Genomic DNA, 27,173 nt, shown 5'->3' on the forward strand with positions numbered 1-27,173 from the left:
CACACAATACCCCATAATGACATCACAATACCCCATAATGACATCACAATACCCCATAATGACATCACAATAACATCACAATACCCCATAATGACATCACAATACCTCATAATTACAAAGCAAAACAGGATTTTAGAGATGTTTGCAGATTTATATAAAAAATAAAAATAAAAACTTATTTACATAAGTATTCGGACCCTTTGCTATGAGACTCGAAATTGAGCTCAGGTGGATCCTGTTTCCATTGATCATTCTTGAGATGTTTCGACAACTTGATTGGAGTCCATCTGTGGTAAATTCAATTGATAGGACGTGATTTGGAAAGGCACACACCGGTCTATATAAGGGTCCACAGTTAACAGTGAATGTCAGAGCAGAAACCAAGCCATGAGGAATTGTCCGTAGAGCTCCAAGACAGGATTGTGTCAAGGCACGGATCTGGAAAAGGGTACCAAAAATGTTTTGTGGCATTGAAGGTCCCCAAGAACACAGTGGCCTCCATTATTCTTAAATGGAAGAAATTTTACTCTTCCTAGAGCTGGCCGCTCGGTCAAACTGAGCAATCTGGGGAGAAGGGTCTTGGTCAGGGAACCTGATGGTCACTCTGACAGAGCTCCAGAGTTCCTCCGTGGAGATGGGAGAACCTTCCAGAAGGACAACCATCTCTACAGCACTCCACCAAATCAGGCCTTTATGGTAGAGTGGCCAAACGGAAGTCAATCCTCAGTAAAATCACATGATAGCCCCCTTGGAGTTTGCCAAAAGGCACCTAAAGACTCGCAGACATTGAGAAACAAGATTCTCTGTTCTGATGAAACCAAGATTGAACACTTTGGCCTGAATGCCAAGCATCACGCCTGGAGGAAACCTGGCACCATCCCTATGGTTGTCAGTGGCAGGGACTAATCAGGATTGAGGGAAAGATGAACGGAGCAAAGTACAGAGTGATCCTTGATGAAAACCTGCTCCAGAGCGCTCAGTTCACCTTCCAACAGGACAAGAACACTAAGCACACAGCCAAGACAACGCAGGAGTGGCTTCGGGACAAGTCTCTGAATGTCCTTGAGTGCTCAGCTTAAGCCTGGACTTGAACATGATCGAACATCTCTGGAAAGACCTAAAAATACCTGTGCAGAGATGCTCCCCATTCAACCTGACAGAGCTTGAGAGGATCTGCAGAGAAGAATGGGAGAAAGTCCCAAAATTCAGGTGTGCTAAGCTTGTAGCGTCATACCCAAGACGACTTGAGGCTGTAATCGCTGCCAAAGGGGCTTCAACAAAGTACTGAGTAAAGGGTCTGAATACTTACGTAAATGTGATATTTTTTTATATATTTTTTTATACATTGCAAAAAATGTATAAAAAGCTGTTTTTCTTTCGTCATTATGGGGTATTGAGTGTTGATTGATGATTATCTCAAGCATTATCAATGGAAACAGGATGTGCCTTTCAAGTCTCATTTTTTGCAGTGGTGGAAAAAGTACCCAATTGTCATACTTGAGTAATAGTATAGATACCTTAATAGAAAGTTACTCAAGTAGAAGTGGAAGTCACCCAGTAAAATACTCTAAAAGTCTAAAAGTATTTGGTTCTAAATATACTTAAGTATCAAAAGTATAAATCATTTCGAATTCCTTATATTAAGCAAAGCAGATGGCAAAATGTTCTTGTTTTTAATAATGTATGGGACAGGCAGAGGCACGATCCAACACAGAAATAATTTAAAAAATATATTTTGTGTTTAGTGAATCCTCCCGATCAGAGGCAGTAGATGACCAGGGATGTTATATTGATTAGTGAGTCCTCCAGATCAGAGGCAGTAGATGACCAGGGACGCTATATTAATTAGTGAGTCCTCCAGATCAGAGGCAGTAGATGACCAGGGTTGTTATTTTCATTAGTGAGTCCTCCAGATCAGAGGCAGTAGATGACCAGGGATGCTATTTTCATTAGTGAGTCCTCCAGATCAGAGGCAGTAGATGACCAGGGATGTTCTATTCATTAGTGAGTCCTCCAGATCAGCGGCAGTAGATGACCAGGGATGTTCATCTCAATCAGACTCCAACCTCTCCACAATGGCCAAGACCAGAGAGCTGTGTAAGGACATCAGGGATACAATTGTAGATCTGCACAAGGCTGGGATGGGCTACAGGACAATAGGCAAGCAGCTTGGTGAGAAGGCAACAACTGTTGGAGCAATTATTAGAAAATGGAAGAAGTTCAAGATGACGGTCAATCACACTCGGTCTGGGGCTCCATGCAAGATCTCACCTCGTGGGGCATCAATGATCATGAGGAAGGTGAGGGATCAGCCCAGAACTACATGGCAGGACCTGGTCAATGACCTGAAGAGAGCTGGGACCACAGTCTCAAAGAAAACCATTAGTAACACACTACGCCGTCATGGATTAAAATCCTGCAGCGCACGCAAGGTCCCCCTGCTCAAGCCAGCGCATGTCCAGGCCCGTCTGAAGTTTGCCAATGACCATCTGGATGATCCAGAGGAGGAATGGGAGAAGGTCATGTGGTCTGATGAGACAAAAATAGAGCTTTTTGGTCTAAACTCCACTCGCCGTGTTTGGAAGAAGAAGAAGAAGGATGAGTACAACCCCAAGAACACCATCCCAACCGTGAAGCATGGAGGTGGAAACATCATTCTTTGGGGATGCTTTTCTGCAAAGGGGACAGGAGGACTGCACCGTATTGAGGGGAGGATAGATGGGGCCATGTATTGCGAGATCTTGGCCAACAACCTCCTTCACTCAGTAAGAGCATTGAAGATGGGTCGTGGCTGGGTCTTCCAGTTTGACAACGATCCGAAACACACAGCCAGGGCAACTAAGGAGTGGCTCCGTAAGAAGCATCTCAAGGTCCTGGAGTGGTCTAGCCAGTCTCCAGACCTGAACCCAATAGAACATCTTTGGAGGGAGCTGAAAGTCCAATCCGTATTGCCCAGCGACAGCCCCGAAACCTGAAGGATCTGGAGAAGGTCTGTATGGAGGAGAGGGCCAAAAACCCTGCTGCAGTGTGTGCAAACCTTGTCAAGAACTACAGGAAACGTATGATCTCTGTAATTGCAAACAAAGGTTTCTCTACCAAATATTAAATTCTGCTTTTCTGATGTATCAAATACTTATGTCATGCAATAAAATGCTAATTAATTACTTAAAAATCATACAACGTGATTTTCTGGATTTTTGTTTTAGATTCCGTCTCTCACAGTTGAAGTGAGTGTACCTATGATAAAAATGACAGACCTCTACATGCTTTGTAAGTAGGAAAACCTGCAAAATCGGCAGTGTATCAAATACTTGTTCTCCCCACTGTACTTTCGCAAGCCACTGTATAGACTGGTGTGTGCCTTTCCATATCACGTCCGATCAATTTAATTTACCACAGGTGGACTCCAATCAAGTTGTAGAAACATCTAAAGGATGATCAATGGAAACAGGATGCACCTCAATTTCGAGTCTCATAGCAAAGGTTCTGAATACTTATTTAAATAAGATATTTGTATTTTTTATAAATCTGCAAACATCTCTAAAAACCTGTTTTGCTTTGTAATTCTAGGGTATTGTAATGTCATTATGGGGTATTGTGATGTCACAATGGGGAATTGTGTGTAGATTGACGAGGAAATGTTTTTCTAATCAATTTTATAATAAGGCTGTAACATAACAAAATGTGGAGAAGGGGACTGAATACATTCTCAATGCACTGTATACCTGATCCGACCTACCCCAGGCCTTAGACGGACGGACGGACGGACAGGACAGACAAGAGTGGGTTATGAAATACCCTCTCCTCTCCTCAGCTGCAATGGGAGGGGTCCTATTGATATACCAAAGCAGGAATTTGGCCCTCCACAATGGAACTTTCTGCCAAGAATTTGGCCTGCATGATAACATTACTCTCCTCCTCTTGGAGAAAGCTTCAGGAGCAGTGTCTGTGTCCATTGTACATGTGAGTGTGTGTGTGTGTCCATTGTACATGTGAGTGAGTGTGTGTGTGAGTGAGTGAGTGAGTGAGTGAGTGAGTGAGTGTGAGTGAGTGAGTGAGTGAGTGAGTGAGTGTGTGTGTGTCCATTGTACATGTGAGTGTGTGTGTGTGTGTGTGTGTCCATTGTACATTTGAGTGTGTGTGTGTGTCCATTGTACATGTGTGTGTGTGTGTGTGTGTGTGTGTCAGCAGGGTTAATGCTGATACAGTATGTCCTCCTCTGAGAACATCACAAACTCTTTAACTCACTGCTGGGCTGTTTTCCCCTTGTGGGCAATGGGAGGAGAAGGTTATCAGAGGAATTACATGTCTAAAATAGTGGCTGGTTGAAGTCTGCGCCCATTCAATAACAGATAATAGATTGACAGTTATGCCCAGAGGTAATCCATCTTGGTCTGCTAAAACCCACACACAGACAAATAGATATTACAGATAGGCTGAAGTTGAATGGCAAACACACCCAGTAGGTAAGGCATTACAATGATGGAAGAATTACGGCATAATTAGTAGGTCACACCCCTGGACAGCGTCAGAGTCTAACCGGTCATTGTTATTCACTGTTGGCAATAACAAAAGCATCACAAACTAACCCACCAAAAAACAATTTATTGTTGAAGATTGAATAGTTATCTCTGCAACTGGTACCTTTTGGGCTGGTGTCCACAGGCCCAGATAAGTCCTCTTGTACCAAATTCGACTTAAGTCAAGACTACGATAGTGTGGGTATCAAGGTTATGTCAGATGACTATGGCAGTACCACAGTTGACTCCATTTAAATATGGAGTCACAGGCATGTCATTTAAGTTCAGTCTAACTTAGTTGAAATCACATATTTAGTTATTGACTAACTGAACCAGAATTAAACCTAAACCTACAAGTGATTTGTATATATACTAGATGATAGCCAGGGAGCGCAGTTTTGAAGCCACCACACCTCCATCTTGGTACTCCCCGTCCTTATAAAAAATGTTTTTTGAATCTATAGAAATGTATTTATTAATGTCTACATTTGTTTTTGCCACATTTATTATATTACAGACACCTTAATTCATACTTTAAAAATATATATATATTATGTGAGCTAAACATACATTTTAAAACAAATATTTATAATTTAAGTATACTTTTAGAAGGTTCTTATTTTACTGTCCCCACAACAACAAAAATAGCTAAATACATGTAATTTTGTCCTTGAAACAAATATTCGACTTCTACAGTACTTTAAATAATATAGAATTCAATTCATTCCTATGGAGGACTGCTTCTTCTGAAGAGGACCAATATGGCCGACCGGTGGCTTTAAAGTCTCTCATTGACCAATACATAGCATCCGCAATCCAGGGTTTATATACTTCATTGAAACCTACCTGTGGATTAATTTGACCTGGGTCTGTGATACTAACCCGTAGTGAGAACCCTGTCCACGGAGACGGTCGTCACTAGTTACCACAGCCACAAAGTAGAGATATTTATACAATTTATCTTCGTAAAATGTGGTCGTAAACCTAACCCTAACCACACCACTGACCTTATGCCTAGACTGAAATAAAGAACAGAAGGCAATTTTTGGTTTTCATACATTTTTATGATATAGACCATGTTTACCTTGTGGCTGTGGTAACTAGTGGAAACCCTGAAAGACTGATCCAGCACGGAAAGGGGATTCTAGGGTTTCACTCATGTTTAATAGGCTGTGGTGAGTTTATCACGCACCCATGCGTGGCAGCGCGTGGCGGAGAGCCAGGGAACGCGTGCGCCACAGACAGGACAGGAACATAGTTACAATGTAACGGATCACATCTCACATAAAACGTGTCAGTCACAGGCTGACTGTCGATAGCTTAGAACTGAGTAGAGAAAATATGACAAAGGCCCTCTCTAACTTGACAACTTTCTAACTATGAAAACCAATGTTTAGTGTGGCATAACACCACGGCGTTTCAGTTGGATATAGCCCAGCCTTGGCTACTGCTCAAATTCATCTCGGCTACATGCGACACACGAGTCATAAAGACGTGGCATCATGCGCTGTCCATATTTCCACTCGCCGTGTGACATTACAACATTGCTGACTAGGAAACCGCATTGCCTGCAGAGCCTGGGGCATCTCACAAAACGGTCCAATTACTTTCATTGTACTTTCATTGTACTATCCCACAGTCAAACAGAGCAACACGAGACACAGGCACCATCAAAATATCCTCCACTAGCCTCTTCTTAACACGGACTCAATAACAAAATTATGATATTGGGATAAACTTGAACAAGAGCGTCAACTCGTGGTGACATTGTTTCAGTGAATTTAACTAAACAAAGTAGTACGTATTCTTCCCATCTTTATACATAACGCAATGAGGGGGAACTATTGTCTGCTATAGCAAAATAAAACATCACAACTCCTATTAAATTGATTCGGAAAGGAAACATGTTCATTATAAAAACCAGCCCTATAACTACAAACCAAGCTATAGCCTATAGAAATGGACTAATTGATGCACAGTATTACCATGTTTTAGCGAAATGGGTCGTAAAATATTGTAAAAGTTGTCAAAACAATAGCAGAAGAGACAGAACAAACGATTCACTAACATAAACAAGCAAACCCATAAAACTAAGAGTTTTATACACTTACCAGATTGGCGGAAAAATTGGGCTAAATCAGTGGTCTGGGACGATCATTGTCACACATTCGCGTACACTGCATATAAGGGATATTTTAAAAACATGGGAAAAAAATGCCGGTAGGAAGTAGGCCTACCCCTCGCGAGCTCTCTGGGATCCAGAAATGTAAATACAGTAAACTCTCTAGATGAGTTTACAGGCCGCTACGTCATCGGCAGAAACCCGAGTTAGTGTGCCCATGTTTTCTTTCCGCGCGCCTCCTCTGCTGCTGCTGCTGAACTCATCACGAGTCAATGCGGAGAATCCACGCACACCGGGACGGCAACGCCGGTGAGTTAGCGGGACCGGGAGCCATCTGTCGGGATTCACCGCCTAGCCACATAACAGGCGGTTCGCGAATCATCAGTTTTTCAAGGACCACAGAGGCTCGCGAACATAGTTTACACACACGTGGCCACCTGATTTTACTAACCTTACTGACTTGGCCTATGCACTGTTTATACCAGACTACTAAAGGGCTGGATTAAATATCAATAATGTTTTTGACAAAACTTCTGCAAAATCAACACAAAGTTCAAAATATATTGTAACGACCCTGGGTTTATAAGCGCGGAAATCGTCCTTGCCGCACGAGCATGCTTTTGAGGCACAGTCGATAGCGCGCTGGAGCTCGGGCTGGAAGGTCGAGGGTTCGAGACCTGCTCCCTGCTGTGTCATTACAATATGATGGAAACCTACCTGCATGTCCTTTATAGGGGGCCGCCTATTCAAAAAGAATGCTTGCACTGTGCATGACAGTGGGCCCGAACAAAAATAGAAATGCAACAATTTTACTGAGATACAATTCATATAAGAAAAAAAACATCAATAGAAATAAATTCATTAGGCCCTAATTGGACATTGTCATCTTCCTAGGACTGTGTACAGATCCTTGTGACATATTATCATGTTGAAACATGAGGTGATGGGGGCTGAATGGCACGACAATGGGCCTCAGGATCTCGTCATGATATCTCTGTGCATTCAAATTGCCATCGATGAAATCCACCCTAAAAATGATTTTGTTAGGGCCTGCCCATACCATAACCCCACTACCACCATGGGGCACTTTGTTCACGACGTTGACATCAGCAAACCACACGACGCCACCTGCCCGGAACACTTGAAACTTGGATTCAAGTATGAAACCCTCAGTTCCATCAGCTGTCCCGGTGGCTGGTCTCAGACGATCCCACAGTTCCATCAGCTGTCCCGGTGGCTGGTCTCAGACGATCCCACAGTTCCATCAGCTGTCCCGGTGGCTGGTCTCAGACGATCCCACAGTTCCATCAGCTGTCCCGGTGGCTGGTCTCAGACGACCCCGCAGGTGAAGAAGCCAGATGTGGAGGTCCTGGGCTGGTGTGGTTACATGTGGTGTGCGGTTATGAGGCCAGTTGGACGTACTGCCAAATTCTCTAAAATGACATTGGAGGTGGCTTATGGTAGAGAAAAACTAAATGATCTGGAAACAGCTCTGGCAGACATTCCTGCAGTCAGCATGCCAATTGCACGCTCCCTAAAAACTTGAGACATCTGTGGCATTGTGTTGTGACAAAACTGCACATTTTAGAGTGGCCTCTTGTCCACAGTACAAGGTGCACCTGTGTAATGATCATGATGTTTAATCAGCTTCTTGATATGCCACACCTGTCAAGTGGATGGATTATCTTGGCAAAGGAGAAATACTCATGTATGTAACCAAACTTATGCACACATTTGGAGCGTGTGGAACATTTCTGGGATCTTTTATTTCAGCTCATGAAACCAACACTTAACATGTTGCGCTTATATTTAAGTTCAGTGTTCGTCAAAGAGCCTGTCATGACCATCCGAGGGTTTAGATAATGCTTTCTAAAAGGATGGGATGCAAATTCACTGTCCTCATTCTCTCTCCCTCCATGATTGAGATTTAATAAACATTCCCTCCCTCAACCTGCAGATGCAGCATTTTGAGAAATAGCCTGAAATTGAAATAGTCTACTCCCCCCCCCACCAACACACACAGTGTCTTAAAGAGAATATTCTAATAAAGCTAACATTATTCCATTAAACAGTAGATGACTGTGAAAACCTAACATTCTTACTCAATACCTAAACTCTTCCACTGATTGTGAAAACCTAATATTCTCTATCTCTGAAATGTTCCACTGGTCTGACTGAGTGAGTGACAGTGAGTGAGTATTAGTGACTGAGTCTATAACACACTATCAAAATCTCATTATTTCTGGCAGACAGAGGGCCTATTGCGCAACATGTTTCAAATCGGTCGTGTGTCTTCATTCATTCCAGTGTGTGAGCGTAGACATGAATTCCCAGCCCCCTCGTACGAACACACAACTGAGGGTCATTCATCAGAGATGTTGACTTGGCTGTGTTTGAGAATGGTTTGTAATGAAGCCCATTTCATCCAGGGATCTTCCAGTACTATACACTGTGTTGGTACAGAGAACTTACAGTCCCTGTGGTGGTGTTAGTGTCACGGGTGGGATCTGAACCTCTCGTGGGCAGAGGGTGACAGATTTTTAGGTTTCAGGCGAGGATACCTCATTATGAGAGTGTGAGTCCTCACGTCTGCTACATTAGCTGCTGTAAGTGATGCCGTCTTGCCTGAGATCCTGAATTAGAAGTTAGGATTCAGAGTTGTTCCTGTCCAGGTCCATGGATCAGTACTCTCCACTTCCTGGCTCTGAAAAACTACAAGGTGTGCAGACAGATGTCACATGATACATTCCTACTCCCAGCGGCAGTAAGAACTGTTACAGACACCAGGTCGTCTGGCACCAGTGACATCATTTAATTCCAAAGAAGAATCCAACGGTGACGAAACAGAAACAGCTACAGGAAGAAACTGTGAAGTAACCATGACAACTGAAGTATGACCATAGAAGCCGTCGAGTTTCTCTCTTTTGTAATTCTGTGACAGTTATAATTTAAACGTGATTGACAGCGCATGCCAGAGGAGAAAAAACACACACAAGTATATAAAAATATGCCATTCGATTCATATCAACAATTGAGGACCGTGTGGGTGCACTATTTACAGAAAAAACAGCAATATATACCAATATTTACATTACACAATAAAGACTTCTTTCAGACACTGGCAGAAAGGTTACTTACAAGAATTACGGAAATTTACTAGGATGGCAGCATGAAATTATTATGATGGTTAGAAGAAGTGTGAATGATAAATTCTGAATGTCTTTGCCACAGTGATATTCTACTACATTTTGTTACTTGATTAACATGAAAGCTAGCATGGACGTCTTTCACTTCATTTTCTACAATGTAGTGTTTATAAAAATGTACTATGCAGTTACTGTGGGGAGGGGGGGGGACCATGGAAATATAATGGATAGAAATATCTTCGCTCTAAAATCCACATGGTTCCACAGTCAACCCAATATGACATCACATGGTTCCACAGTCAACCCAATATGACATCCACATGGTTCCACAGTCACCCAATATGACATCCACATGGTTCCACAGTCAACCCAATATGACATCCACATGGACATCCAATATGACATCACATGGTTCCACAGTCAACCCAATATGACATCCACATGGTTCCACAGTCAACCCAATATGACATCACATGGTTCCACAGTCAACCCAATATGACATCACATGGTTCCACAGTCAACCCAATATGACATCACATGGTTCCACAGTCAACCCAATATGACATCCACATGGTTCCACAGTCAACCCAATATGACATCACATGGTGACATCCACAGTCAACCCAATATGACATCAACCCACATGGTTCCACAGTCAACCCAATATGACATCCACATGGTTCCACAGTCAACCCAATATGACATCACATGGTTCCACAGTCAACCCAATATGACATCACATGGTTCCACAGTCAACCCAATATGACATCCACATGGTTCCACAGTCAACCCAATATGACATCACATGGTTCCACAGTCAACCCAATATGACATCCACATGGTTCCACAGTCAACCCAATATGACATCCACATGGTTCCACAGTCAACCCAATATGACATCCACATGGTTCCACAGTCAACCCAATATGACATCCACATGGTTCCACAGTCAACCCAATATGACATCCACATGGTTCCACAGTCAACCCAATATGACATCCACATGGTTCCACAGTCAACCCAATATGACATCACATGGTTCCACAGTCAACCCAATATGACATATCATGACATCACATGGTTCCACAGTCAACCCAATATGACATCACATGGTTCCACAGTCAACCCAATATGACATCACATGGTTCCACAGTCAACCCAATATGACATCACATGGTTCCACAGTCAACCCAATATGACATCACATGGTTCCACAGTCAACCCAATATGACATCACATGGTTCCACAGTCAACCCAATATGACACCCACATGGTTCCACAGTCAACCCAATATGACATCCACATGGTTCCACAGTCAACCCAATATGACATCCACATGGTTCCACAGTCAACCCAATATGACATCCACATGGTTCCACAGTCAACCCAATATGACATCCACATGGTTCCACAGTCAACCCAATATGACATGACATCACATGGTTCCACAGTCAACCCAATATGACATCACATGGTTCCACAGTCAACCCAATATGACATCACATGGTTCAGTCAACCCAATATGACATCACATGGTTCTACAGTCAACCCAATATGACACCCACATGGTTCCACAGTCAACCCAATATGACATCCACATGGTTCCACAGTCAACCCAATATGACATCCACATGGTTCCACAGTCAACCCAATATGACATCACATGGTTCCACAGTCAACCCAATATGACATCACATGGTTCCACAGTCAACCCAATGACATCACATGGTTCCACAGTCAACCCAATATGACATCACATGGCTCCACAGTCAACCCAATATGACATCCACATGGTTCCACAGTCAACCCAATGACATCACAATAACACGGATAGAATAACCAACTAGAATTCCACACTTGGCTAAAGTTTCAGAGCACTTACACAGACACAGGTTGCTCCACTAATATACGTCTACACAGAGACACAGCTAGCAGCAGACGAGTATCAAACGACCAGGTTATCCGATTATATTTGAGTCATTTAGCAGACGCTCTTATCCAGAGTAACTTACAGGAGCAATTAGGATTGTGCCTCGCTCAAGAGCACATCGACATATTTTTTTTCACCTAGTCGGCTCGAGGACTTGAATCAGCGACCTTTCGGTTACTGGCCCAACACTCTTAACCGCTAGGCTACCTGTCGCGCCCGATTATCCGTCAGCCTCTTCATTGGCTCACAATGGGGGAATTAGCCTAATGCTGATACATTTGGTTGGAGTGGTTGAAGGTGATGTCCCCAGATGGTTTGTAGGGGAGTTCTCTTGGCTTGGAGAGATTAAACACTATCACCACCCTGAACCTGAGGGCACTGGTTTGTTTGTGTGTGTGTGTGTGTGTGTGTGTGTGTGTGTGTGTGTGTGTGTGTGTGTGTGTGTGTGTGTGTGTGTGTGTGTGTCAGAGCTCCTGTAAATCATCTCTTCGGGGTAAAAAAAGAGAGAAAAACACATCTATAAATTAAGTGCTGTAAAAAGACAAAGATGAAACCAAAAACATAAATACTGTACAAACATATCTCTTCTACTACAGCCCCCTAAAACAAATGCTTTGAAACACACGTCACTGCGGTAGTGGGATCTTGTTTCTCTTTAAATAGAACAAACAATCTTTAAAATTATAAACACAAAAGTGATTTAGGTGTGAGAACTAGTTGTGTGTGTATGTTTGTCATAGGCTATGGAGAGACAAGCTGTGTTTTGTCGAACGAGTGAAGAAAGTGTGTGTGTGTGTGTGTGTATGTTTGTCATAGGCTATGGAGAGACGAGCTGTGTTTTGTCGTACAAGTGAAGAAAGTGTGTGTGTGTGTGTGTGTGTGTATGTTTGTCATAGGCTATGGAGAGACGAGCTGTGTTTTGTCGAACGAGTGAAGAAAGTGTGTGTGTGTATGTTTGTCATAGGCTATGGAGAGACGAGCTGTGTTTTGTCGAACGAGTGAAGAAAGTGTGTGTGTGTGTGTGTGTGTGTGTATGTTTGTCATAGGCTATGGAGAGACGAGCTGTGTTTTGTCGAACGAGTGAAGAAAGTGTGTGTGTGTGTGTGTATGTTTGTCATAGGCTATGGAGAGACAAGCTGTGTTTTGTCGAACGAGTGAAGAAAGTGTGTGTGTGTGTGTGTGTATGTTTGTCATAGGCTATGGAGAGAGCTGTGAGCTGTGTTTTGTATGTTTGTCAAGGCTATGGAGAGTGACGAGCTGTGTTTTGTCGAACGAGTGAAGAAAGTGTGTGTGTGTGTGTGTGTGTGTGTGTGTGTGTATGTTTGTCATAGGCTATGGAGAGACGAGCTGTGTTTTGTCGAACGAGTGAAGAAAGTGTGTGTGTGTGTGTGTATGTTTGTCATAGGCTATGGAGAGACGAGCTGTGTTTTGTCGAACGAGTGAAGAAAGTGTGTGTGTGTGTGTGTGTATGTTTGTCATAGGCTATGGAGAGACGAGCTGTGTTTTGTCGAACGAGTGAAGTGTGTGTGTGTGTGTGTGTATGTTTGTCATAGGCTATGGAGAGACAAGCTGTGTTTTGTCGAACGAGTGAAGAAAGTGTGTGTGTGTGTGTGTATGTTTGTCATAGGCTATGGAGAGACGAGCTGTGTTTTGTCGAACGAGTGAAGAAGTGTGTGTGTGTGTATGTTTGTCATAGGCTATGGAGAGACGAGCTGTGTTTTGTCGAACGAGTGAAGAAAGTGTGTGTGTGTGTGTGTGTGTGTGTGTGTGTGTGTGTGTGTGTGTGTGTATGTTTGTCATAGGCTATGGAGAGACGAGCTGTGTTTTGTCGAACGAGTGAAGAAAGTGTGTGTGTGTGTGTGTGTGTGTATGTTTGTCATAGGCTATGGAGAGACGAGCTGTGTTTTGTCGAACGAGTGAAGAAAGTGTGTGTGTGTGTGTGTGTATGTTTAAATAGTCTTAGTAGGTACCCTTGCCATATATTGCACATTGGTTACTTTTATAATGTTTACTCTTTAGTTTCCTTGTTACATCCATTTCTCCTCTCCTCCCTAGGATGGGGTGTTAGGATGGCCTTGTTCCATTTCTCCTCTCCTCCCTAGGATGGAGTGTTAGGATGGCCTTGTTCCATTTCTCCTCTCCTCCCTAGGATGGAGTGTTAGGATGGCCTTGTTCCATTTTTACTTCCATCAGTCCATCATTTGGCTTGTTGCAGAATTCACAATCTTCTTCCCATCAGTACCCTTTCAGCCTGTCTGCCTCAACCTCTCTCTCTCTTTCCTTCTCTCTCCCTATCCTTCACCTAATCGGTCTGTCCTTATCCACACTTTTATCTGGTCACTGTCCCAATCTCTCGCTCTCTCTTTCTCTCCCTCTCTCTCACTTATTCCCTCCCTCTCTCCTAGTAAAGTCTGTAGAGACAGAGTCCACGCCGAAACACCAGACACATCACTCAGTGATTAACAACACAGACAGTTGCATCAGAACAAACCAAAACAACAACAGAAACCTGGTTTGAAGCGACCCTGTAGTTTTTCAGCCAGGGCTAACAACACCCATGCACAGAGAGATCAGAAGACGGAGAAAATAAATCAAAAATACTGGACCTAATAAAAACGGGGGTGGGTTTTGAGGAGGAGGGGTCGGGTTTATGTGTGGTTTTTGCTGAGGGTGGGGTTCAAATGGGTCGGGGGACTCTCATTGGCTCAGACCCGGGGCAGGGGGCTTGGCCTCACATCCTCCAGGGCAGTATGTTGCTGGTGCTGAATGGGTGGGTTTTGATAAATGGGGCCGGCTGATTGGCTCAGACCCTCCACAGCAGTAAGTGGTTGGTACTGTCGTCCCGCCCCACTGTCTCACTGCTATTGGTCAGCCGGAAGTCCTCATAGCCATCGCCACCGGAGATCACCAACTGATTGGTTTTAACGGGCAGGAGGGCGGAGGCTCGACGGCGAGCGGAATCTCGCCTCTGCAGACCCCCATTACCCCCTTCAACACCACTCTGGGCTGGGTTGCCTAGGAGACAGAGGAGTTCAAAGGTCATGAATATGGAAGTAACCCTTTAAACATTGTATAGCAAATATGTTTGGAAGCAGAAATGGTGCGTGGAGTGACATGGTTACCTGTGGTATCGGCGGGCAGGGGGAAGTTGACGTCGAAGCCTTCAGGTAGTTCTATGGAGGTGAGGAACCTAACATGGCCAGTATGTCCATGAGCGGAGCCCATGGGGGTCAGAGGTGACCGCAGCGTCCCTGACACAGTCCCAGAGCTGACGGCTGGGATAGACAGGGTCAGGACCACCCCTGCGCTGGTCCCGATCCACAGCAGGTCCTTACAGGCCAGGAGAGCTGTGATCCTCAGACACGCTGCCTTGTGTTGCCGGATGATCGCATCTGAACCTGGGGAGGGGATGAGAATGGCAGAGAGGATAAGGTGAGAGGATGGCCAGAGAGAGGGAGAGGAAGGCCAGAGAGAGGGAGAGGAAGGCCAGAGAGAGGGAGAGGAAGGCCAGAGAGAGGGAGAGGAAGGCCAGACAGAGGAGAGGAAGGTCGGACAGAGTGAGAGGAAGGCCAGACAGAGGGAGAGGAAGGCCAGAGAGAGGGAGAGGAAGACCAGAGAGAGGGAGAGGAAGACCAGAGAGAGGGAGAGGAAGACCAGAGAGAGGGAGAGGAAGACCAGAGAGAGGGAGAGGAAGACCAGAGAGAGGGAGAGGAAGACCAGAGAGAGGGAGAGGAAGGCCAGAGAGAGGGAGAGGAAGGCCAGAGAGAGGGAGAGGAAGGCAAGACATAGGGAGAGGAAGGCCAGAGAGAGGGAGGGGAGGGGCAAGAGAGAGGGAGAGGAAGGCCAGAGAGAGGGAGAGGAAGGCCAGACAGAGGAGAGGAAGGCCAGAGAGAGGGAGAGGAAGGCCAGAGAGAGGAAGGCCAGAGAGAGGAAGGCCAGAGAGAGGGAGAGGAAGGCCAGAGAGAGGGAGAGGAAGGCCAGAGAGAGGGAGAGGAAGGCCAGACAGAGGAAGGCCAGAGATAGGAAGGCCAGAGAGAGGGAGAGGAAGGCCAGACAGAGGAAGGCCAGACAGAGGGAGAGGAAGGCCAGAGGGAGGGAGAGGAAGGCAAGACAGAGGGAGAGGAAGGCCAGAGAGAGGGAGAGGAAGGCAAGACAGAGGGAGAGGAAGGCCAGAGAGAGGGAGAGGAAGGCCAGACAGAGGGAGAGGAAGGCCAGAGAGAGGAAGGCCAGACAGAGGGAGAGGAAGGCCAGAGAGAGGGAGAGGAAGGCCAGACAGAGGGAGTGGAAGGCCAGGCAGAGGGAGTGGAAGGCCAGACAGAGGGAGAGGAAGGCCAGAGAGAGGGAGAGGAAGGCCAGAGAGAGGGAGAGGAAGGCCAGAGAGAGGGAGAGGAAGGCCAGACAGAGGGAGAGGAAGACCAGAGAGAGGGAGAGGAAGACCAGAGAGAGGGAGAGGAAAGCCAGAGAGAGGGAGAGGAAGGCCAGACAGAGGGAGAGGAAGGCCAGACAGAGGGAGAGGAAGGCCAGACAGAAGGAGAGGAAGGCCAGAGAGAGGGAGAGGAAGGCCAGAGAGAGGAAGGCCAGAGAGAGGGAGGCCAGAGAGAGGGAGAGGAAGGCCAAACAGAGGGAGAGGAAGACCAGAGAGAGGGAGAGGAAAGCCAGAGAGAGGGAGAGGAAGGCCAGACAGAGGGAGAGGACGGCCAGACAGAGGGAGAGGAAGGCCAGACAGAAGGAGAGGAAGGCCAGAGAGAGGGAGAGGAAGGCCAGAGAGAGGAAGGCCAGAGAGAGGGAGAGGAAGACCAGAGAGAGGGAGAGGAAGACCAGAGAGAGGGAGAGGAAAGCCAGAGAGAGGGAGAGGTAGGCCAGAGAGAGGGAGGGGAGGGGCAAGACAGAGGGAGAGGAAGGCCAGAGAGAGGGAGAGGAAGGCCAGAGAGAGGGAGAGGAAGGCCAGACAGAGGGAGAGGAAGGCCAGAGAGAGGGAGAGGAAGGCCAGGGAGAGGGAGAGGAAGACCAGAGAGAGGAAGGCCAGACAGAGGGAGAGGAAGGCCAGACAGAGGGAGAGGAAGGCCAGACAGAGGGAGAGGAAGGCCAGACAGAGGGAGAGGAAGGCCAGACAGAGGGAGAGGAAGGCCAGACAGAGGGAGAGGAAGACCAGAGAGAGGAAGGCAAGACAGAGGGAGAGGAAGGCAAGACAGAGGGAGAGGAAGGCCAGAGAGAGGGAGAGGAAGGCCAGAGAGAGGGAGAGGAAGGCCAGAGAGAGGGAGAGGAAAGCTAGAGAGAGGGAGAGGAAGGCCAGAGAGAGGGAGAGGAAGACCAGAGAGAGCGAGAGGAAGACCAGAGAGAGGAAGGCAAGACAGAGGGAGAGGAAGGCAAGACAGAGGGAGAAGAAAGCCAGAGAGAGAAGAAAGCCAGATAGGGAGAGGAAGGCCAGAGAGAGGGAGAGGAAGGCCAGAGAGAGGGAGAGGAATGCCAGAGAGAGGGAGAGGAAAGCCAGAGAGGAGAGGAAGGCCAGAGAGAGGGAGAGGAAAGCCAGAGAGAGGGAGAGGAAAGCCAGAGAGAGGGAGAGGAAGGCCAGAGAGAGGGAGAGGAAGACCAGAGAGAGGGAGAGGAAAGCCAGAGAGAGGGAGAGGAAGGCCAGAGAGGAAAGGAAGGCCAGAGAGAGGGAGAGGAAGACAAGACATAGGGAGAGGAAGGCCAGAGAGAGGGAGGGGAGGGGCAAGAGAGAGGGAGAGGAAGGCCAGAGAGAGGGAGAGGAAGGTCGGACAGAGGAGAGGAAGGCCAGAGAGAGGGAGAGGAAGGCCAGAGAGAGGAAGGCCAGAGAGAGGAAGGCCAGAGAGAGGGAGAGGAAGGCCAGAGAGAGGGAGAGGAAGGCCAGAGAGAGGGAGAGGAAGGCCAGACAGAGGAAGGCCAGAGATAGGAAGGCCAGAGAGAGGGAGAGGAAGGCCAGACAGAGGAAGGCCAGACAGAGGGAGAGGAAGGCCAGAGGGAGGGAGAGGAAGGCAAGACAGAGGGAGAGGAAGGCCAGAGAGAGGGAGAGGAAGGCAAGACAGAGGGAGAGGAAGGCCAGAGAGAGGAAGGCCAGACAGAGGGAGAGGAAGGCCAGAGAGAGGGAGAGGAAGGCCAGACAGAGGGAGTGGAAGGCCAGGCAGAGGGAGTGGAAGGCCAGACAGAGGGAGAGGAAGGCCAGAGAGAGGGAGAGGAAGGCCAGAGAGAGGGAGAGGAAGGCCAGAGAGAGGGAGAGGAAGGCCAGAGAGAGGGAGAGGAAGGCCAGAGAGAGGGAGAGGAAGGCCAGAGAGAGGGAGAGGAAGGCCAGACAGAGGGAGAGGAAGACCAGAGAGAGGGAGAGGAAAGCCAGAGAGAGGGAGAGGAAGGCCAGACAGAGGGAGAGGAAGGCCAGACAGAGGGAGAGGAAGGCCAGACAGAGGGAGAGGAAGGCCAGACAGAAGGAGAGGAAGGCCAGAGAGAGGGAGAGGAAGGCCAGAGAGAGGAAGGCCAGAGAGAGGGAGGCCAGAGAGAGGGAGAGGAAGGCCAGACAGAGGGAGAGGAAGACCAGAGAGAGGGAGAGGAAAGCCAGAGAGAGGGAGAGGAAGGCCAGACAGAGGGAGAGGACGGCCAGACAGAGGGAGAGGACGGCCAGACAGAGGGAGAGGAAGGCCAGACAGAAGGAGAGGAAGGCCAGAGAGAGGGAGAGGAAGGCCAGAGAGAGGAAGGCCAGAGAGAGGGAGAGGAAGACCAGAGAGAGGGAGAGGAAGACCAGAGAGAGGGAGAGGAAGGCCAGAGAGAGGGAGAGGTAGGCCAGAGAGAGGGAGGGGAGGGGCAAGACAGAGGGAGAGGAAGGCCAGAGAGAGGGAGAGGAAGGCCAGAGAGAGGGAGAGGAAGGCCAGACAGAGGGAGAGGAAGGCCAGACAGAGGGAGAGGAAGGCCAGGGAGAGGGAGAGGAAGACCAGAGAGAGGAAGGCCAGACAGAGGGAGAGGAAGGCCAGACAGAGGGAGAGGAAGGCCAGACAGAGGGAGAGGAAGGCCAGACAGAGGGAGAGGAAGGCCAGACAGAGGGAGAGGAAGACCAGAGAGAGGAAGGCAAGACAGAGGGAGAGGAAGGCAAGACAGAGGGAGAGGAAGGCCAGAGAGAGGGAGAGGAAGGCCAGAGAGAGGGAGAGGAAGGCCAGAGAGAGGGAGAGGAAAGCTAGAGAGAGGGAGAGGAAGGCCAGAGAGAGGGAGAGGAAGACCAGAGAGAGCGAGAGGAAGACCAGAGAGAGGAAGGCAAGACAGAGGGAGAAGAAAGCCAGAGAGAGAAGAAAGCCAGAGAGGGAGAGGAAGGCCAGAGAGAGGGAGAGGAAGGCCAGAGAGAGGGAGAGGAATGCCAGAGAGAGGGAGAGGAAGGCCAGAGAGAGGGAGAGGAAAGCCAGAGAGAGGGAGAGGAAAGCCAGAGAGAGGGAGAGGAAAGCCAGAGAGAGGGAGAGGAAGGCCAGAGAGAGGGAGAGGAAAGCCAGAGAGAGGGAGAGGAAAGCCAGAGAGAGGGAGAGGAAGGCCAGAGAGAGGGAGAGGAAGGCCAGAGAGAGGGAGAGGAAAGCCAGAGAGAGGGAGAGGAAGGCCAGAGAGGAAAGGAAGGCCAGATAGAGGGAGAGGAAGGCCAGAGAGAGGAAGAGGAAGGCCAGAGAGAGGGAGAGGAAAGCCAGAGAGAGGGAGAGGAAGGCCAGAGAGGAAAGGAAGGCCAGAGAGAGGGAGAGGAAGGCCAGAGAGAGGAAGAGGAAGGCCAGAGAGAGGGAGAGGAAAGCCAGAGAGAGGGAGAGGAAAGCCAGAGAGGAGAGGAAGGCCAGAGAGAGGGAGAGGAAGGCCAGAGAGTAGAGGAAGGCCAGAGAGAGGGAGAGGAAAGCCAGAGAGAGGGAGAGGAAGGCCAGAGAGAGGGAGAGGAAAGCCAGAGAGAGGGAGAGGAAAGCCAGAGAGAGGGAGAGGAAGGCCAGAGAGAGGGAGAGGAAGGCCAGAGAGAGGGAGAGGAAAGCCAGAGAGAGGGAGAGGAAGGCCAGAGAGGAAAGGAAGGCCAGAGAGAGGGAGAGGAAGGCCAGAGAGAGGAAGAGGAAGGCCAGAGAGAGGGAGAGGAAAGCCAGAGAGAGGGAGAGGAAGGCCAGAGAGGAAAGGAAGGCCAGAGAGAGGGAGAGGAAGGCCAGAGAGAGGAAGAGGAAGGCCAGAGAGAGGGAGAGGAAAGCCAGAGAGAGGGAGAGGAAAGCCAGAGAGGAGAGGAAGGCCAGAGAGAGGGAGAGGAAGGCCAGAGAGTAGAGGAAGGCCAGAGAGAGGGAGAGGAAAGCCAGAGAGAGGGAGAGGAAGGCCAGAGAGAGGGAGAGGAATGCCAGAGAGAGGGAGAGGAAGACCAGACAGAGGGAGAGGAAGACCAGACAGAAAGAAGCGAACAAGTGTTTTATTTAGAACTGGAGCTGCCATCTACTGGTTAAGAGGTGTAATGCGCTGACTCTGAATGTGTGTGTGTGTGTGCGCGCAGTGAACGTCTACAATGTTTTGGGGACTTATGGTGTGTGCGTACGTGTGTGTATGTGTGCTCTGTGTTACCTGCAAGCATCTTGTGCACGGCGGGGGCCACGTCCACCTCCGTCAGGCTGTCCCAGGTCTGGGCGTGGTAAAGTCTGATCTGGGCACTACCCTGGAGCGCCAGCCACACTCCCTGGCCGTAGCTCACCATGCAGGTAATACACCTACTGCTGTCTGTGCCCACCTGGAACCAGTGCTGCAGGGGATAGAAAGAGGTTACAACCACCCAGATATCCATTTCATCCATCCATCCATCCATCCATCCATCATTCCATCCATCCTTCGTTCCATCCATCCATCCATCCATGCATTCATCGTTCCATCCATCCATCCATCCATCCATCCATCCATCCATCCCTCCATCCATCCATTTATCCATCCATCCATCCATTTATCCATCCATCCATCCATTTATCCATCCATCCATCCATTTATCCATATATCCACCCATCCATCCATCCATCCATCCATCCATCCATCCATCCATCCATATATCCATCCATCCACCCATCCATCCATCAATTTATCCATATATCCACCCATCCATCCATCCATCCATCCATCCATCCATCCATCCATCCATCCATCCATTTATCCATATATCCACCCATCCATCCATCCATCCATCCATTTATCCATATATCCACCCATCCATGCATCCATCCATCCATCGTTCCATCCATCCATTTATCCATCCATCCTTCCATCCATCCATCCATCCATCCATCCATCCATCCATCCATCCATCCATCCATCCATCCTTCCATCCATCCATCCATCCATCCATCGTTCCATCCATCCATCGTTCCATCCATCCATCCATCCATCCATCCATCGTTCCATCCATCCATCTTGTGACTGGACCGTAATGTAACCATACCTCTTGCACCAGTGTGGTTGTGTTGATGATGAGAACGCGGTTCTGTGAACCACACCACAGCTTCCCTCCGACCGGGACCATCTTAGTGACAGGACTACTGGGCGTGCCAAGACTCAACGTCTGAGATGACTGGGCATCCCAGAAACTCCCCACCTCCCTCTGGTAGACGATCACATCTCCGTTGGCCAGGGACGCAAACACCTTGTTGTCTAGGTATCTGGGAGAAGAGACGGAGGAGATTGTCAGACACTGAAGTAGTAAATCACCATTTAAAGGTAAAAGTGGTAGACTTCTCTGATGTTTGAACATGAAAGCAGCCAGACTCACAGAATACACAGGATGGGGGCAGAATGCTGCATCTTCATGCTGTTCTTGCGGTTTCGGATGTTGTCTGATGACTGGTACACATGGATACTGACAGAGAGAGTTCAAAACACAGAGTTAGGATTTCAACGTGTGTTTGTGTGCGTTTCTGTACGTGTCGGTGTGTATTTGCATGTGTTTGTATTTGTGTGTGTTGTGTGTTTACCATCCGTCCTCTGTGCCCAGCCACACAGAGCTCTGGTAAGCCTCCGGGTCAATGCTGAGCAGATCCTCCAGACTGGCTCTGGTGAAGGATCCCCCGGAGGAGCGCCGCATCGCTCTCCCGTCCATGGGGCTCTCGCTGTGGGGTCGACCTCTTCCACCCACCCCTGGCCTGCCTGGAGCTCCATAAGAACTGGCCACGGGGTAGTCCTGCTCCTCCTCACTACTGGTGGTCTCTGTAGCCAGGTCCTTAGAACCAGACCCCTCCTCATCTAGGACAGAGGGACAAAGGATAGTCAGGGTGTTGAAGTCGGTGAAAACTTGTTCCCCAAGCTGGATGAATGGATGGCTTGGGGTTTTATGTGAATGTGTGTGTGTGTGTGTGTGTGTGTGTGTGTGTGTGTGTGTGTGTGTGTGTGTGTGTGTGTGTGTGTGTGTGTGTGTGTGTGTGTGTGTGTGTGTGTGTGTGTGTGTGTGTGTGTGTGTGTGTGTGTGTGAGAGAGTACTCACTGCCATAGCTGGATGACACAGTGGAGTGACTGGCTTGGCTCTGCAGAGTGGAGGAGGGGCTAGGAGAATCTTCATCGTCCGTGTCATCACTATCGAATGGAACTAACTCTGGCCCCGCCCCTGAAGGGGGCTCGGTCAGCTCCAGCGACGAATGAGAGATGGAGATGTGTAGCTGCTGCTGCCGGGATGGGGTGGAGTCAACAGCTCCAGGGGGAGGGGCTGGGGAGTGCTCCACTCCACGTTCCCTAGGAGACACAGGATGCAGGACACTGATTTCTTAGAAGTCAATAATGTTAGCTAAGCATTGCAGGACATCAACGGTAAAGACTGATATGTGTGTGTTTGTACACTATGCTCTGTGTACCAATCTCCCCTTGAGTCCAGGGACTGATACGTGTGTGTTTGTACACTATGCTCTGTGTACCAATCTCCCCTTGAGTCCAGGGACTGATACGTGTGTCTTTGTACACTATGCTCTGTGTACCAACCTCCCCTTGAGTCCAGGGACTGAGTCCAGGGACCTCCCCTTGAGTCCAGGGACTGATATGTGTGTCTTTGTACACTATGCTCTGTGATCTCCCCTGAGTCCAGGGACTGATACGTGTGTGATGCTCTGTGTACCAACCTCCCCTTGAGTCCAGGGACTGATATGTGTGTGTTTGTACACTATGCTCTGTGTACCAACCTCCCCTTGAGTCCAGGGACTGATTGTGTGTTTGTACACTATGCTCTGTGTACCAATCTCCCCTTGAGTCCAGGGACTGATACGTGTGTGTTTGTACACTATGCTCTGTGTACCAACCTCCCCTTGAGTCCAGGGACCGCGGCGATGCAGATGATCCTAGCAGAGCAGACAGCGATACAGGCCTCTACAGTGGGCTGGTCTCTGATGTTGAGCAGACACACCTGGCCCACGTAACCATCACTGTTACACACCCACACCTCACTGCTGCTCTCTGGACAACTGTGGCTGGGGGAGGCACAGGAGAACTGGGGATGGAGGATAGGAGGAAAAGGACTATGAATACTTAAGTAGGAGTGTTCTCCATCAAGTTGTACCATGGATAGTCAGAATGGCCTTGTAACCACGTCACACAACCAGGGTTGGGCTCAATTAAACTAAAATGACAATTCAATAACCGAAAAAAGTCATTTATTTTCAAAAAGTAGAAGCTATTTTATTTATTTTTTCTTCAGAATGTTAAATTCAAATCACTTCCTGAATTTGCTGCCTTCAAATCTAATTGAGCCCAACCCTGCACACCATCAGGACAGGCTGGTGTCTCTCTTACCTGCATCCCACTACGAGTCTTCATAATGGGGATAGCCTTCAGGAACTCTGGGTCCCACTGGTCCTTATTCATTGCTGCACACATTGGACAAAGGAAGGGAGAGATAGAGGTTATTTACCTACTGTTTACTCTCAAGGGAAAGGCTCTAGTGAGCAATCACTTTTCATACCATGTTAAATAACATGAACATGTGTTTTCTCGTACCCAGTTTCTTCTTGGCATCTTCGAAGGCCTGTTGGAAGTTGCTGCGTGTGTCTGGGGAGCTGAACTCGAAGACGAAGCTGGTTTCTGCCGAGGCGGTGGTCAGCTCCAGCTTGGTGGGCAGGAAGCTCATACTGAAGGCTAGAGACTGTTTCTCTGCAAGCTCCCTGTGGACCGACGCCATCAGGTCCTTTATCACATCATCCAGAGACTGAGGGGAGAGAAAGGTTTGTTAACAGAGGTGTGTATGAGACTGTTTCTCAGAGAGAGAGGAGAGAGAGAAAGAGAGAGAGAGGTTTGTTAACGGAGGTGTGTATGAGACTGTTTCCCTGGGAGAGAGAGAGAGAGAGGTTTGTTAACTTCTTGGATATAGGGGGTGCTCTTTTAATTTTGGGATGAAAAACGTTCCCGTTTTAAACAATATATTTTGTCATGAAAAGATGCTCGACTATGCATATAATTGACAGCTTTGGAAAGAAAACTCTAGACGTTATATTGTCTACGAGTACCACAGAACTGATGTTACAGAAAAAAAACAGATAAAAATACAATCAGGAAGTGACACATTTTTTAAAACCGCCTCATGGCAATGACTAACAACACTGTCATCTCAGATTTTCAAAATATGCTTTTCAACCAAAGCTACACAAGCATTTGTGTAAGAGTATTGATAGCTAGCATAGCATTAAGCCTAGCATTCAGCAGGCAACATTTTCACAAAAACAAGAAAAGCATTCAAATAAAATAATTTACCTTTGAAGAACTTTGGATGTTTTCAATGAGGAGACTCTCAGTTAGATAGCAAATGTTCAGTTTTTCCAAAAATATTATTTGTGTAGGAGAAATCGCTCCGTTTTGTTCATCACGTTTGGCTAAGAAAAAACCCTGAAAATTCAGTCATTACAACGGCAAACTTTTTTCCAAATTAACTCCATAATATCGACAGAAACATGGCAAACGTTGTTTAGAATCAATCCTCAAGGTGTTTTTCACATATCTATTCGATGACAAATCATTCGTAGCGGTTTGGTTTCTCCTCTGAAGCAAATGGAAAATTGCACGCAGCTGGAGATTACGCAATAATTTCGACGGAGGACACCAAGCGGGCACCTGGTAAATGTAGTCTCTTATGGTCAATCTTCCAATGATATGCCTACAAATACGTCACAATGCTGCAGACACCTTGGGGAAACGACAGAAAGTAGGCTCATTCCTGGCGCATTCACAGCCATATAAGGAGACATTGGAACACAGCGCCTTCGTGAATCTGGGGCATTTCCTGTTTGAAATTTCATCTTGGTTTCGCCTGTAGCATCAGTTCTGTGGCACTCACAGATCATATCTTAGCAGTTTTGGAAACGTCAGAGTGTTTTCTTTCCAAAGCTGTCAATTATATGCATAGTGGAGCATCTTTTTGTGACAAAATATCTTGTTTAAAACAGCAACGTTTTTTTATCCAAAAATGAAAAGAGCGCCCCCTATATCGAAGAAGTTAACCGAGGTGTGTATGAGACTGTTTCTCTGAGAGAGAGAGAGAGAGAGAGAGAGAGAGAGAGAGAGAGAGAGAGGTTTGTTAACGGATGTGTGTATGAGACTGTTTCCCTGAGAAGGAGAGAGAGGTGTGTGTGTGTGGGGAAGGGGGACAAATGTAATTGTGTATGAGATCTGTTAGACGACTATGAGACGAGTGCATGTGTGTGTGTGTGTGTGTGTGTGTGTGTGTGTGTGTGTGTGTGTGTGTGTGTGTGTGTGTGTGTGTGTGTGTGTGTGTGTGTGTGTGTGTGTGTGTGTGTGTGTGTGTGTGTGTGTGTGTTACCTGGTGAGGGAAGCTGAGAGTCTCTGATAGTTTGCTGATCTGTCCCAGTGTACTCAGGTCCTCGTCCAGTCGACCAATCATCTTCTGGATGGTCTCTTTGTTGGTTGCCTGGGAGGGGTCTAACATACAGGAACAGAGATGATGACATTTGACCTCTGATACTCACAGGAAACTACAGATCCCACATATAACCTACACATATAACCTACACATCCCATGAGCCGTCAGGAGTCTTACTTTTCACCATCTCCACGTCCTCTAGGGGAAGTTTCCACAGGAATTTATATTTACTGGAAGTGTCGATCACACTGGCAACAGAGTACCTGGAAGAGACAGAAAGACGAGAGGACAGGGAGAGAGACGGTTAGTTATTTCTGTCTACGATGCAATGTGTTTCAGGCAACACCAGGGGGCAGCAAGTCTCCTTTTATTTAACACTGCAAATGATGGGGTGAACCCATAGAGAGTGATAGAGGCCTCTAGTGGCCAAAAGGCTATCTTAGTATGGGCAGCGCCATTGAGGGCTTCAACAAATGTAGTCAACTGGGTGGGGCTTCAACTTCATTGACTGATCGTTCGTGTCCATCCGGCTCATCAGGAGGGCTCAGCCAAATAGTGAATAAGTAAATGGACTACTTCAAAATGAAGATGGCCTCAATGGCGCTGCCCATGCGGTCAAATACACTATAATGGCACAGATACAAAGTCCTCTAACTATCTCTATGGGTGAACCAAGGGACCAGGATTCCTGTCTGGAAGCACAGTCTTGTAGTTTAACTCGTCTGGCCCAGAAAGGCAATTTCCATAGACAGACCAATAAAGAAGTCAGACTTCAAATACCCCCCTCCATCACTCACACCCAAAGATATTAACATTTTATATTCATCCAAATGTCTGGCATGTTTTTGGATGACGTGATGGCACTGCTCCCTGTGCACACCGAGTGCTAGTCGGGCCGTGTAAACCAACCAGGATATAGACGGTCCGTGAATCGGCGGATGCGAACGTGACTAGGTTCGTTGAAAAACTAAGGTCGCACATCTTGGACCCAGTGTCTAGTTCTTTTATTCCTCAATGTGGTGAACGTTTAAGGGTTAAGGGCATAACATTGCCAGCTCAGATCCTAATATAAAGTCTTTGAATAGCTCGCGTGTTGAGGGTGTTGCCTTACTCAGTCCCTAATAGGGACTTCTCAGGAAGGTTGTTAGTGAGTGGAATGGAACAAATACAAGATGGACAGATCTGTCTGATTCCATTCTACATTGTGATTCAGAAGCTCAAGCACCTGCATTGCAGGTGTGTGTGTGTATGTGAGTGTGTATGTGTGTGTGTGTGTGTGTGTGTGTGTGTGTGTGTGTATGTGTGTGTGTGTGTGTGTGTGTGTGTGTGTGTGTGTGTGTGTGTGTGTGTGTGTGTGTGTGTGTGTGTGTGTGTGTGTGTGTGTGTGTGTGTGTATATATATGTGTGAGTGTGTGTGTATGTGAGTGTGTGTGTATATGTGTGTGTGTGTGTGTGTGTGTGTGTGTGTGTGTGTGTGTGTGTGTGTGTGTGTGTGTGTGTGTGTGTGTGTGTGTGTGTGTGTGTGTGTGTGTGTGTGTGTGTGTGTGTGTGTGTGTGTGTGTGTGTGTGTGTGTGTCACTCATGCTGCCAAACACATCCTCATAAAACATATAAAATAGCCTCCAACATTCTA

The 27,173-nt window shown here is 47.6% G+C and overlaps 1 protein-coding gene across 1 annotated transcript in view; it reads right to left on the minus strand.

The window, feature by feature from the left end:
- Window positions 1-13,341: 13,341 nt before the first annotated feature.
- Window positions 13,342-27,173, minus strand: part of arhgef17 (Rho guanine nucleotide exchange factor 17) — a 112,478-nt gene continuing 98,646 nt past the window's right edge. The window contains exons 9-20 of the mRNA XM_046315475.1: window positions 25,718-25,803; window positions 25,481-25,599; window positions 23,668-23,875; window positions 23,464-23,537; window positions 22,974-23,161; window positions 22,172-22,416; window positions 21,666-21,933; window positions 21,464-21,550; window positions 21,137-21,353; window positions 20,278-20,452; window positions 14,841-15,116; window positions 13,342-14,733 (exon numbers count right to left, since the gene is read on the minus strand). Of these exons, the coding sequence (XP_046171431.1) occupies window positions 14,522-14,733; window positions 14,841-15,116; window positions 20,278-20,452; window positions 21,137-21,353; window positions 21,464-21,550; window positions 21,666-21,933; window positions 22,172-22,416; window positions 22,974-23,161; window positions 23,464-23,537; window positions 23,668-23,875; window positions 25,481-25,599; window positions 25,718-25,803 (2,155 nt within the window). The 3' untranslated portion in view covers window positions 13,342-14,521. The remainder of the gene's footprint in view (window positions 14,734-14,840; window positions 15,117-20,277; window positions 20,453-21,136; window positions 21,354-21,463; window positions 21,551-21,665; window positions 21,934-22,171; window positions 22,417-22,973; window positions 23,162-23,463; window positions 23,538-23,667; window positions 23,876-25,480; window positions 25,600-25,717; window positions 25,804-27,173) is intronic.

This window comes from Oncorhynchus gorbuscha, linkage group LG19 (genome assembly GCF_021184085.1).
Source record: "Oncorhynchus gorbuscha isolate QuinsamMale2020 ecotype Even-year linkage group LG19, OgorEven_v1.0, whole genome shotgun sequence".
NCBI lineage: Eukaryota > Metazoa > Chordata > Actinopteri > Salmoniformes > Salmonidae > Oncorhynchus > Oncorhynchus gorbuscha.